A 13,009-nucleotide genomic window follows, 5' to 3' on the forward strand; every position below is an offset into this window, starting at 1 on the left:
GCGCAATTACACTATCCCTATGTTAGATCTATGATAATGACATTGCCCGGTGTTGTACCTCGCGATCGCGGCGAAAGAAACACTTTTGCAGTAAAATAAGAATTTTTTTGTTAACACAGCAATAAACGTTACTTTAACGCACCGCATTAATATATTTCAAGCCGCGGGACTAAGGGAGGAAAAATAATCGCGCAATCAATCGCGTATGTTCGTCCGCGGCTCGTAAGACCGAGGGCAATTCTTCTTTTTTTCCTGTTATTCACATCGATCTGTCGGAACAAATGGAAACGCTTTATCTTGACACGGCGCATTAGAGCCTAGGTTTTCTTTGTTACATACGAAGATGGGCGGGCACGTAGAGGGAACAAGGCTGCCGTAATGACGGTTTATCGCAATTAAAATTATACTTGCTGACTACGTTGTAGCACAATTACACTATCTGCCGGTAGATCTATATTAATAACCGCGGAGCAATAACAACTCATTTTTCTCTTTTCTAACGTCCAGATGCTCTTGCTCCGTGGCTTACCTAACCGTGCAGCCCATTATGCGTTTGTCGGGAACGTTAAGAACGAGGATCGGCGGCGCGGTGTTCCGGTGTACGCTTGTAAATTTGTTTACGATTAGTTTCCCATTTCCAAGCCTCATAATTAACCAACGGGGAACAGTTACTTTTTAATTACCTCAAAATGAAGTTTTTTCGTTCGAGCCTGCTCGAGCTCGGTGTTCTACCCGACGATCGCGGTTTTATTGCGTTTGCCGTCACGTTCTCGCGAGACGTCGGCCTCTCCGTTCTCATTGAAACACGATACTCCCGAGCGCTCGCTCTCTAAAAGCCAATCGGTGGGTCATCACTGAAACTCATGGATAGTAACCGATTACAAGTGTACCACGATTGCAGTGGTGTACATATCTGATTGGCGATAACGCGCCGATTGACTTTGAGAGAGCACGAAATTGTAGTCTGTGCTAAACAGTGGATATGACGAAAAGTGCGATTTGTAAAACGTCGCGTCGGGAAAACTGCAGGACACCGAGGCTCGCCCGCTGTGCTTTTACGAGCTGCAGCATGCCGGCCAATTACACCTTCCACGGTTAGGTGGTTCCACGTCTTAACGGGCAGTTAGTGCGAACATAAATGTCTCCGCTGCATGCTTTTAATTGCCCGCTTATAGCACCGCTCGCAAGATACCTACGCGATGGCGAAAAAGGCAGTGGCCGACGTAGAAATTTGAGACGCTATGGTATGCGAGGCGAGCGATACCTGCCTCTCGGTTTATTTCCCAGCGGCCGATGGAAATCGTCGGTCGGGTTTCGTCAAGCTACAAGAATTCCCTAATAAATTTCGAGACGATCCTTCTTCGGCGCGACAGAGAAGGGGAGAGAGATAGAGAGACCGAGGGCTCGTCAAGAGCTATTTTCCGTTTATAACTATTGAATCTACAGGCGTTCAATAGCGAAATCGCAAGATATACAACCGTGACGCGAGATCGCAGGATTGTGTCCATCCCCTTCTAACACGCTCCAATAACAAGTAACACCGTAAATCTCGCCCGATCTTATTATAAGTCACTTAACCGGTACTCGTTTTCGACGTGTGCGCCGCGTGGGTGTGCGACGCTCGTGGGGCCCGTCGTGAGGGCCCGTGGCGGAAGACTCGGCCGCAGGCACGCCCGCGCGATAACTTCTGGCCCCGAGCAGGAACACTCGAATTTCGGTTATTAATTTCGTGAGGGGGCGCGACGGGGTGCTACGACCCCCTCGTGCGTGTCAAACCGGGGTTGGCCCTTCATCGTGGCTCGCCCTTGGGATCCCCCTGAGACAATGGTCCCCCGCGGCGCTGGATGTCTCCGACGACGTCTGGGGAACCCCCATCGGGACACGAATGCCACGGTCGCAGTTTTACTACTATAGAGACGTCAGTTATCCGTCCCGTCATTTTGTATTCGGGCCCGGGATTTACAGGCCTCCTCTGCCCCCCTTCCTCCGAATTATTGGAACGACTGTATTGTCGTCGCGCGTTAATCGGCACGAAATATCGGCAAGGTCACGATATCGCTCACCATGCTGGCTTCGCTTTCAACGAAATAGCAAATGGCTTGCGTTAAATTGCGTGTTTTCTATGTTTCGAAACATTCTGAATCAATTGGCAACGAAAACTGGAAAAAAATTTGTTTCACGAAAACAAAGCTCCCTCTATGAGGAAGCAAAAATTCTAACGACAAAAAGCGAACCATATTTTGGTATCTATACATATTGTTACGCCCGCGTTTTGGACGCCCGGTATCTGGCGAGTCATTTATGTCGCCTGGATACAAATTGTTTTTGTTAATCAACTATGTTATTGATTTTGAGCTTGGCCCTTGCTCTGTAATTCTCTCGCCTTGAACATTATTTTTCATCGTAAAACGGTCTTCGGTTTTTGGACGGATCCGACGGTTTTTGCGTTACCACACGAGGCGCAACAATATCTAAAAGGAACTAAAATAAATTTGAAATCTACATTATCTTCTTTCGAGCGGAATTTATCTCGCGTACCCGAACACTGTACGGTACGAGCAGGTGAAAAGTAGTCGATAATTTGTACAGCTAGCGTATAATTTGTAGTTAACTCGTATTTCGTGTTGCAAAAACATTGTTATTATTTCGACTAATTGAGCACTACTCTCAACCGTTCCTCGTTCATTATTGCAGGTAGAAATGGAATAATAATCGTTAGTTGAATGGGTCTCACAATTAGACCTATGGGTAACTCCTCAAATGCAGCGTGCTTGCGCGAAAATTACGGATAAGTGCTGTTCAGTAACGATTTAACGTCAATAAGTGTCGAAGGATAGCCACGTCAACTTCGGCACATCCGCCGCTTAAGTGTTAAAAGGACCAAATTGTAAAATACTTACGCCCTGCGTACGGTTCGCCAGCGATGTCCGAGGAACGAGCGTCGACGCCAACGTGCGCGTATGTAACAAAAATGTGTCCCATTAATGACCCTCGGAGACGTTTCGCCGCGTAATTTTCAAGTTACAAACTCTTGCAACACGCCGAGGCTCCGTCTCGCGCGCGGCGGTTTTGTAAAACGATTAGCAATGTAAACTACACGCATGCTGATACGCGCGAAACTTCTCGCGCCCTGCGAGCTCTCGTGCCTACGAAGGAACCGGCGGCCGGCAATTAATTGCCGGCCATCGGCTCGGCTTTTCTCCCCCGGCTCGAACCCATTACTTTGTAGCATTTGGCTGGTAACTTAATGACCTATACTCACGGAAGTCGGATCCTGAAACAGAAAAAGCGTGAAGCCACGGGTTAGACATGCTACTCAAAATTCACAGTGCGCTACGAAACGTTTAATTTTCAATTTTAAGGATCGAGCGTAGCATCGCAACGGCGGTGGCGGCGGCAACGGCACTGCTCCTCCCGGTAGCCAGTTTCCGCTTTATTGCTCCTTTTTAAATTGCATTCGCTTAGAAATTCCGCTCGCACCGCTCTCGCCGGTCGTATTATACGCAGTCGAGTACGTGCTTACACGCAGGACGAGGAAGAGAGAGAGAGAGTAGACATTATGCAGGCATAATAATCGGATTGTAAATCGGCCGCGCGACGAAATAGCGTCCTGCCCCCGTGCTACGTGCATAACGTACGCACGCAGTGTCCAAGTATAAAGACGTTCGTCAATTTGTTATGCATGCCTCGGTGGGACGAAAATTGCATTTAATTCGCCGTCGCTCTTGCCATTCCGTCGGTCGGCCGTCCGCGGGGGCCGCGGCCGTCCGTGGACGCTGCGTTGACTACATAAATGTAGATGTTCCATTTAAAAAGCCATTTTCGCGTGTTTAGCATAATACGTAATCGCGCGCGAACCGCCCGTCCGTCGAATCGTCCGTCGTCCTCCGCAAAAGGGCTACCGCGTCGTTAACCGTAAGAAAAAAAAACGGGAGGATGTCGCGAGCAAAAATATCCCACCTTGATCGACATTCCCCGAACAGTTTATTCCACGTGCAAACGAGATTCCGCCGAAATATGGAACGCGGGGGGGCTTTGAATCTCTGCTTTCTATCCGGTTACACCGAGAGCCGCGGGAACAGAGATAAATCCCCGTCTTTCACGTGAAGAGATCATTGCGTTTCAATGTGCTTCCTCTTTCGATCGTATTTTAGTTACACAGTTGTTTATTGATTTCTTTAAAATAAAAAAAAACACGATGTCCAATTTATATGCACCATTTGTGCTACTTGCGGAACGATTCGTTGCCTTTCGTAATTTTTCCGTGTTCCCCGTCGCGCTGATATTTTTTCGCTGACAGAAAATTTTGCGGCCAACTGTAGTTTCGTTTGAAAAACACATCGACGTCGGTGCCGCGAGCGCGTTTCGATCAATCTGCGAGGTAAATGGCAATTCGACGCGACGCGTCGCGTAATTCACACGATGTGCACGCACAGGCATCGCCCGTTCTCGTTCCGCTCTCTTTACTCTTCGGTGGACAGTTTTACCACCTTTCGACAGTACCGGTTGTCAAGCGGCTCGGCGAGAAAAACTCGTTGTCGAATCGCAGGCGAGATCGCCGGTATATCGAAATCGGTATACGCTCGCCGTACATCGCCGCGGTCCGGTGAAATCCCCCGGCAATGAAAGTCGACGGTGCACGGTAAGCGGTAAATTTCGGTTTAATTAAAAGCCGATGGCCTGCGCAGTCCTCTAATCCCTCTTAATTCGAGACAACATGTACCGTCCGTGTCGAATTATGATAAACGTGTGAGAAGAAACGCGCCGGCGCGTTTCCACCGACCGCGAGAAAACTTTCGAGAGCGCCGTTCGCGGCTAAAAGGCGGAAGACGAGGGCCGCGTGTTTCGAATCTCGAGACGGCGGTACAAGATAGATGGTAATACGATTATCTATGGGGATGCTCGGCGCGAACGCGGGATATACATGCAGTTATACGCGATTGCTACCAGCGGCCGTTATGAACATAGAGTATCGCGCCAATAAACGTTTGTACGAGTTTACGGAAAAAAAGGGGGGGAGGGGGGAGGAGAAGAACGTAAATCGAGCGAGTCGGGGAAAGAGCGGGGCGAGAGAAAGAGAGGCAGAGAGGAAGAGAGATGGGAGAAGAGGGCGAGAGGAGGAGGAGGGGAAGATCGGGAGGATGAGGATACCTGTAGAGAGGCTCGCCGCAAGATCGCTCCGGCTCCCACCGGAATTTTAACTTTTAATAATAAAGCGAGGGAGTCTCGTGTTGTTACGTTATGATAGCGCACGCGAAGGAAGGGGAGAGGGGAAGGGGGGATGGAGGCGAATTAAAGGCGGTAGAAGGAAGTTCTCTCCACTCTCCGTCCACGGCTCGCCTGCGGCCGAGGGGCCGGGGCAAACCGCAGCACAGGGCACCGCCGCCACCGCGTAATTGCCGAGCTCTCACTTACCGGTCGTTCGATTGATTATTATTTTTACGCGCTGCGACCCGCCTGACCCCGCCGCCAAGTGCGCGCGAGAGCGAGCCGATCGCGCCGATCGCCGCATCGCGCGTCTTAGATCTCGTCATTAAGGCATCGCCCCGCTGCGGCGTGCCCTTTGCGCTGGACAGATCCCCCCCCCCTCTCCTGTAGATTGTCAACGATGACGGTACCGTCGACAGTATCTCTCGCAGAAGAGATTCGCGATTTTTTAACGAACTGTTTTGACGCAATTTTTGGAGTTTTCGAACTGATCTATTTTGAAATTCGACGGTGCGACATTTAAACCTCGAAATCTCCTTTAGGTTGCCAGCAATAAGTGACAATAAATAAATCTGGTCGGTCTTAACTGGCACGCGTTTAATAAGTTCAGAAAATGTACAGCGACGTTTCGACCATGGGCTCTGGTCCTTTTCGAGCAATTTTCTTAATAATCACGCACGCGTAATAAGAAGTCAATTAATAAATGTCCGAAGGTAGCGAGTCATAATTATAAAATTTCTCGGCAGACGTAAGGTCATTCTCCGGCCTTTGTAGTCTACATACTTTTAACATACTTTTAACACTACCTCCGGACTTTTATTAATTGACTTCTTATTACATGTGCTTGATTATTTATTAAGAATATACATTTTTGGAATTTATTAAACACGCGCCAATTAAGGTCGACCAAATTTATTTATTGGTGTAACATTTAGTTGAATACTTTTTATATTTTCCGACAGAACCAATGGGCGCGCTTGTTGCACACTGAGAAAAATTTCCGATTAAATATAATTGGACAATCCAATTATATAATAACAAACGGACACGTCCAAGTACATTGTACATCCAATGAAACATGTGATCGGGTTTTCAATCAAATTTCATCGGGCAGATTTCGTCGGGTGTATCCATGATTGAATCGGAGTCGGAAAAATTAACCACCGGGAATACTGTTTAATTGGTTTATCCGATGAAAATCTTTCTCAGCGCAAGCTTCTCGACGTATTTCAATCTATCAAAATCTATCGCCGATCGGTCGGTCGGTCGGTCGATCGGTGGCGAGCTATTATCTTTATATACCTCGACCCACCTGACCCTAATGTACCGATCGCTGCCGCTCCTTGAATCATGTTATTAAACCGCTTGATCTTATGGACAAAGGTTGCCAGGTGTGGGGAACGGCGAAATCACGCGAGAGCGCTCTTTCCCTTCTCCTTCCCTTTTTTCATAATCAAAATGTGAATACACCGGAAGTCGTGATCGTATAATTAAATAACAAAGTAGGAATTCCTCGGAGAGATTGGGTGGTGGATCGCGCGCACGAGCTTTTTATGCGCAACAGAGTGCGGCGGTTACGCGGCTTAGCTCGACGCGGCGCAAACAAATTAAAACATCCGCCTAACGCTGTTGCATTTTAAGCGGCGCTTTACCTCGTCTGCAAAACTCGTGAATACGAACTGGAAGAAAGCGCGGAGGTGGAGGCGGTGCCGACGTAACGCAACGCGATGTGGAAAGAGGAGCGTAAGCCTCGCGATGTCCCCGTCGTACTCTTTCTTCGGCAAGAAGCGCAAAGTAATTGGATTTGCGAAGGTGGGAAGCCGCGGATACGAGGGAGGGGGAAAGGGTACCCGGCGAGAAAAGCCGTGTAACACCGTAAGAGAGCGGCACAATGAGCTGTATAAATAAAAAGCTCAACGAGAGAGAAAGAGATCTCGCCGCGCGTAAGCACGGAGAGTTACGAGACCAAAGAAAACCTGCCCGCGTTGTACCGAATAATAATTACATTTCCGCTGTTTACGTACAAAGTACAGAAATTTCTCCGACGAGGGAGGAAAAGGGGAGAGAGGAGGAGGGCTCGGTGAATAAAACTGCGCTGCTCATTTTGTCCCGGAGAATTTCAGTCATGGAAACTCTCGAAACTATCTCGAGTCACGACAGGTGCTACCCGAGGCAATTAAAAGCTCTGCTCCTGACGAATGGGGGCCCGTGTATCTTAATGGCGAAAAAATAGTATGTAAATCGAGTATAAATATCGCTAAGTAATAATTGCTCGGCGAATGAATAGAACGATCGATCGTATCTCGGATGCAAATCGAATGTCCGGCCGCGATATCGACCGTGAACTTTGGGCGCGTGCACACGCACGCACCGCACGCACGCACGCACGCACGCGCGCACGCGCACACGTACAGGCGGTTTACTCATTTAAACTAAATTATTCCAAATAAATGAGCGTGTCCTCGGTAGTGCCTACATACCCCGGGACATTCATTCACCCTTAATTAATGATCCGCTCGAAAGTCGGCAGGATTAATCGCGTGCAATCAGATCACCGTAATTAATTACTTCGTGTTGGAAGCACTTTGTTTGCGTCGGCGAGGGCTATCTTGATGAAATGAAATTACGCGACGTTGTGTCTGAAAATGTGCAAGTCAACGCGCGATACAAATGACTTACTCTTCGTCAGGCTTGTTCCCACCCCGCTTATTTTAGTACGCCCAATAATTATTGATTTCACGAGCAACGGCAAGATATTGTCTTTCTCGTAAATTTGTTTTAGCCGTATATATACGGATCTTTAATTACACGATTTATTTAAAAAAAAAAGAGGGGGAAGATATCTGTCCCTAACCTGGTACGCAGAGGCGATTTATTTACCTGCCCCTCGACAAGCATTGACGCTGTAAAATAACAACTCCCGTGATACTCTTGTTGGATCGCGTTGAAAAGAAAAAAAAAAGATGTATTCCTCGATTATCCCTTTCCTCTCGCGTACGATGACCCGAACGAGCGGCGATTCTCTCCATTTTTCCCCGACGACTTCACTTGCATCAATTTTCGGGGCGCGCGAAACTACCTACGGCACGTATAAAAGGTCATATATTATATAATACAATGGGACGGCGGTAATAATATCAGATCGTATTCGAATGCGTAGACGAGGGACTCGTAGAGATGGTTTATGACGTGCGAGCGAGCGAAGCGGCTCGCAAGAGCGAAGGTGGAGGATCTTTACGACCTTCTCGATGGCGTGAAATCATCTCTCTCTCTCTCTCTCCCCCCCTTTCTCTCTCTTAGTGCTTCCACCTCTGTCCCTCGCTAAACCGTCTTCGGCTAAACCGCCGGGTCGGGCCCCACGGCAAGAAGAGATTTCTTTTTCATATATGAAACGGAGTACGAGCCTCGTTGTACCGACAGCCATCGCGCGGGCAAGCAGATACGTAATATTTCGGTGGGGAATGTGTATGTCGTCATGGCGTAAGATATCATCGTAAGCGTCACCTCCGCCGGTCTACGCTTGCGATTGCGATCGGACACAAAGGCGTAGCTGTGGTGTAAACAGAGAAGAGTAACCACCTATAAGATAGTGGAGACTGTTCCTCCTTTCGCAAGCGCGCGAGTCAGGAATCTTTAGGAAATCTCTTATCAAGCGAGAAAGTAAGATTGCCTCAATGTGTGCAATTCGTATTTAGAAATTCTGATGACGCTCCTAAGGTGCTCGAGAGTTGCGAATTTATTGTCGCTGAACAATCAACATCACCGCGAAGTACTCTCTGAAAATGAGTCAGGGAATTATCACGGAAAACAGCGAATGGTCACTGATTTACATGAGTATACTCGGGGATGGGAAAGTTACTTTATAAAGGTATCTAGTTACAGTTTTTTTTTCTAAAAATGTAACTAGTTACAGTTACAAGTTACCAATTCTGAAAAGTAACGCGTTACAGTTACTCAAAAAGTAACGAATCGTTACTTTCCAGTTACCTTCTTGCGATAAAAATAAAAGTGTCAGCTCTGCATTTGAATTGTAAAGTGTCGATAAAGGCGTTTATGCACAAATGCAAGGCCTAATGCGATCTGCGGATGCTTCAAAAATATATTAAAGTAACTACTTACTGTAACTGAGTTAAGTTACAGATGGAGAGAGAGTAACGAAGTTAAGTTACAAAAAAAAGTAACTGTAACTTCGTTACAAGTAGTTACTTCCCGACCCTAAGCGTATACTTATAACTGCAAATTAGTGACTATTCACTGTTTCAGTAATAATCTACCGATTGACTTTTAGAGAGTGGACTCTCTCAGCCAGCGATCTCGATCGACTACCGCGATAGGTTCGCTTCTTTCGACGGGTCGCCGTCGCGCGGCTGGAGACTATTAAGATAACCAGCGACGACCATCAATAAAACTAATGTGATGAATCGCTCGCCGGAAGTCGGGAAAACTGATTCGGGCTCAGCCTCGGAAACAATAGATCACATCGTTGTTCGCGCCCGAAAGGCAGCGCAATAAAGAAGCGATCCTTCGTGTCGCGTTACGAACCGTTTACCGGGATGACGAACGAGCGTTTCGAGTGCAAATCTTATCAACAGTGCGCGCGGATACTCGTCACGGGGGACGAAGGGGGTAGGGTTAAAGGTCATCGAGGCGAAGTCGGACACCCACACCCTCTTAGAAAGCCGCACCCAGGTAAATTATTGCGCGAAAGTTACAAAGACGCGGAGACGGTCGTGCATCACGAAGATTATCAATTGTAGGGCCCGCGACGCGAGCGAAGATACCAGCGAAATAGCGAAAATCGTTCGTTTTCCTTTTCAGAAAACATTTTCATCGGCTATATTGCTAAATTCGTCGTGGGTACTCGCGTTCCTTGCTCGAATGTCAGATCTCGTTTTCTCGGAATGAAAAAAAAAACGCAATCAGAGTGCGCGTGGAAAACTCGTGGTTTTCCACGGAATTGCATTAGCCACGGTATGCGAACGCGCGTTTCTTTATTAGAATTCTATTTTGAATTTATGTGGGTAAAAACGAATAAGCGAGTTGCCGGGAAAAGATATAATTGCAGCTTCAATTACGCCGATGGCTCGTTACAATGGCGCTCCGATCCCTATCGGCTCTTCACTTTCTAAGCGGACTGGGTTTCTGGTGTAACCGATCCGCCGAGATCGGTGAGAGACTACTTCTGTTTCCGAATCTCACGCTCTCGTCTAAGACGTGGCGTCACACCTGCGTATCTGTCTAATCAGCACATATCGTATTTTCGATAAGACCCGCCTGAGATGAATTTCCCTCGAATGTTGCGTACTTGGCCTCTATTTTCCTTTTCGTGTTAATTTTTTTTCCCCATTTTCAAGAAAAATGTCTCTCTATACGACGACAGACGTTGGAAGGGAACCCTATCACAGGTCGCCACATCAGCAAATTACGTCGTCGCGCTTTGCCTGTTAATTTACGGCACGGTTTGACCCAGAAGCTCAGAATGACAGCCGGCGAAGCACGGTAGTCAGCCCCTGACGGAATAATTTTGCTTTCCTCGAGCGTTCTGCGAGCGAACGAGTGGCGCCTGGCCCACCCCCTGACCTATTCCCTCCTTCTATCCTTCCCCACCATTTTATACCCGTGGGCGGATCCCGGATGGACCTAATAAATTGTTTGTTGTAATTAAATGAGTTCGAGGGAATCGTGTAGGGCGTGTGGGGTGGGACGGGGAGACGCGAGAGAGAAAGGGGGAGAGAGAGAGAGAGCGCGAAGGGGGGAGGGGACAGAGGCCGGGGAATAGGGCCTCTATATATAAAGGAATAAAGATGAACGGCCTATGGATGGGCCGCTATCTGCGCCGTTGGAACAGAAACACGCTCGTGGCGCGACAGCCCCTGACAAATGACGGCCCGAGCGGGGCTATTGCCGCCGCCCCCCAGCAACCCCTCCTCGTACACGCCGCACAACGCCGTACCCCTCTATGCGAACGGTCGACGAGCCACCCCCGATGCCGCCGCTCGCCGACCGGGGGCCCGGGCCATGATTAAACAGGGGGAGGGGGGTGGAGGAAACGAAATTGACCGGCGAATATTCCGCGGTGCGCGCCCGAGTGCGCTTGATAAACTCTCGATTGGCTCTGCCGAGCAACACGACTGCGGGCCGCTTTCATGGGAACGAACTCCGGCTCGTGAAACACCACGGCCGCGGGACGGCTATTTTTTGCCCGCTCGCGGAAAGTTCTGCGCGGATCTACGAGGGGAGGGGGGAAAAAAAAGAAGAGAAGAGTGACTGGTGAAATCTATCGCGTCGACGTGATCGGGTCTTGTCGAGTAGCCTCGGGAATGCCGCGGTAGATTATCAGGGGTGGACTGCTGCTCCGTAATCATCCAGCTATTTATCAAGACATTAAACGGCTGATATTGTAGAAGAAGAAATAGAGACGCGCCCAGAGATCTGCTTAACAGAAGATATTAAATTCGAGGGGCTCCTCCGTTTTATTACTCGCAGTTGATATACGTCGACGCACAATCCCGATCTTGTTCCTCCTAAGGAGGGACGAGGCTGCCTCCTTCTACGACGAGAGAAAAGGGCGACAGAGCGAGCGTATATCAGTAGTGGAGCGAATATATCTCGCGCGAACGTCGTCCGCGCAATGTAACCGCCGTTACAGCGGGGGGTGCATTCTATTTGATTTGCAATTCGAGCGGATCGTCCCCGCGAGCGCGCACGATGAGACGGAAAACAAGAAGTCCGCGAACGTATACCCGTTACGTGCGTGCGTACGTGCGTGCGTGCGTGCGCGCGCGCGCGCGCTCGCGAGGTGGTGGGACGGCGGGGCGGAAAGAGACGAATTGAAAATCGCCGACGTTCCTCGTGTCCCGGGGTGAAAACGCAATCTCCGCGAAGCGACGGTTCATCGCGGATACGAACAAATTGATTTTAGTCATCCCCCTCGACCCTCCCTTCCATTCGGGAGCTCCTCTCCTCCCGTTGCAACCAACGTTGCAACGCGCGGGAGAAAAATCGCGCGCACGCGTGCTAACGTCTCCCGCGCGCGTTTATCCTCGAGCTAATTGCCGGTTTGGCTGGCCGGCTTTCTTTCGGTCGCTCGGGAACAGACATCGTGTGCATGTGGCGATTTCTTTCGCGAATGGGGGCTGAAATGGGAAGGAACCTCCTCGGGAGAAAATTGAATCTCATCGATTCGTTGTGAACCTTTTACCTCCATAAAATAATACGCTGCAAAATCCATACCGCAGCTATTACGGTGTAATTATGTGATTGAGCGATTAGCGAACTTATGAAATATATTTCTGGCCGTGTGAAGCAACGTAATTATCTTTCTCTCTTGCGAGAGAAAAAGGTGATTGTGCGGTATTATATAGTCGGTTATATTATACAGTCTTCAATTATCATTTATAATAAAATTACGATATTCACCATTTCTGGCTGTGCCAAAATGTAAATCTTGTTACGTAAGATTCAAACGCTCGAACAATGTAAAGCTATCCGAGTCGAAATTTTGGCCCTATATTGAACCTTTAATTATATAGTAGAACCTAAGACAGTAAAAGAGGTCGGACTGCAAGTACAAAATTTACTCCTACTTAAAAAGACCTACTTTAATGCTAAACTGACAAAAGTAGAAATTTCAGACACCGTCAGTTTTTAAGTAGGAGTCAATTTTGTACTTGCAATTCGAGCTCTTTTACTGTCTTAGGTTCTCTCGACTCCGGTAGAAATTATTAAATCTTTCCCGGCGAGAGAGATCGAGTGAAAAACAGTGACATCGAGCGATTGCTTCGCGCTCGGTGCCAAGAGG

General features: G+C 48.4%; 1 protein-coding gene across 3 annotated transcripts in view; it reads right to left on the reverse strand.

The window, feature by feature from the left end:
- Positions 1-13,009, reverse strand: part of LOC105559456 (ankyrin repeat domain-containing protein SOWAHB) — a 104,456-nt gene that overhangs the window by 34,196 nt on the left and 57,251 nt on the right. For all 3 annotated transcript variants that reach the window (XR_001008749.1, XM_012007744.1, XM_012007743.1), the window contains one exon: positions 3,263-3,274. Coding sequence is in view for 2 of the 3 variants with exons in the window: in XM_012007744.1 (XP_011863134.1) it covers positions 3,263-3,274 (12 nt within the window). In the remaining variant the exon portion in view is untranslated. The remainder of the gene's footprint in view (positions 1-3,262; positions 3,275-13,009) is intronic.

The sequence above is a fragment of the Vollenhovia emeryi genome, unplaced genomic scaffold, assembly GCF_000949405.1.
Source record: "Vollenhovia emeryi isolate VEMERY1.0 unplaced genomic scaffold, V.emery_V1.0 DF939270.1, whole genome shotgun sequence".
Lineage (NCBI taxonomy): Eukaryota > Metazoa > Arthropoda > Insecta > Hymenoptera > Formicidae > Vollenhovia > Vollenhovia emeryi.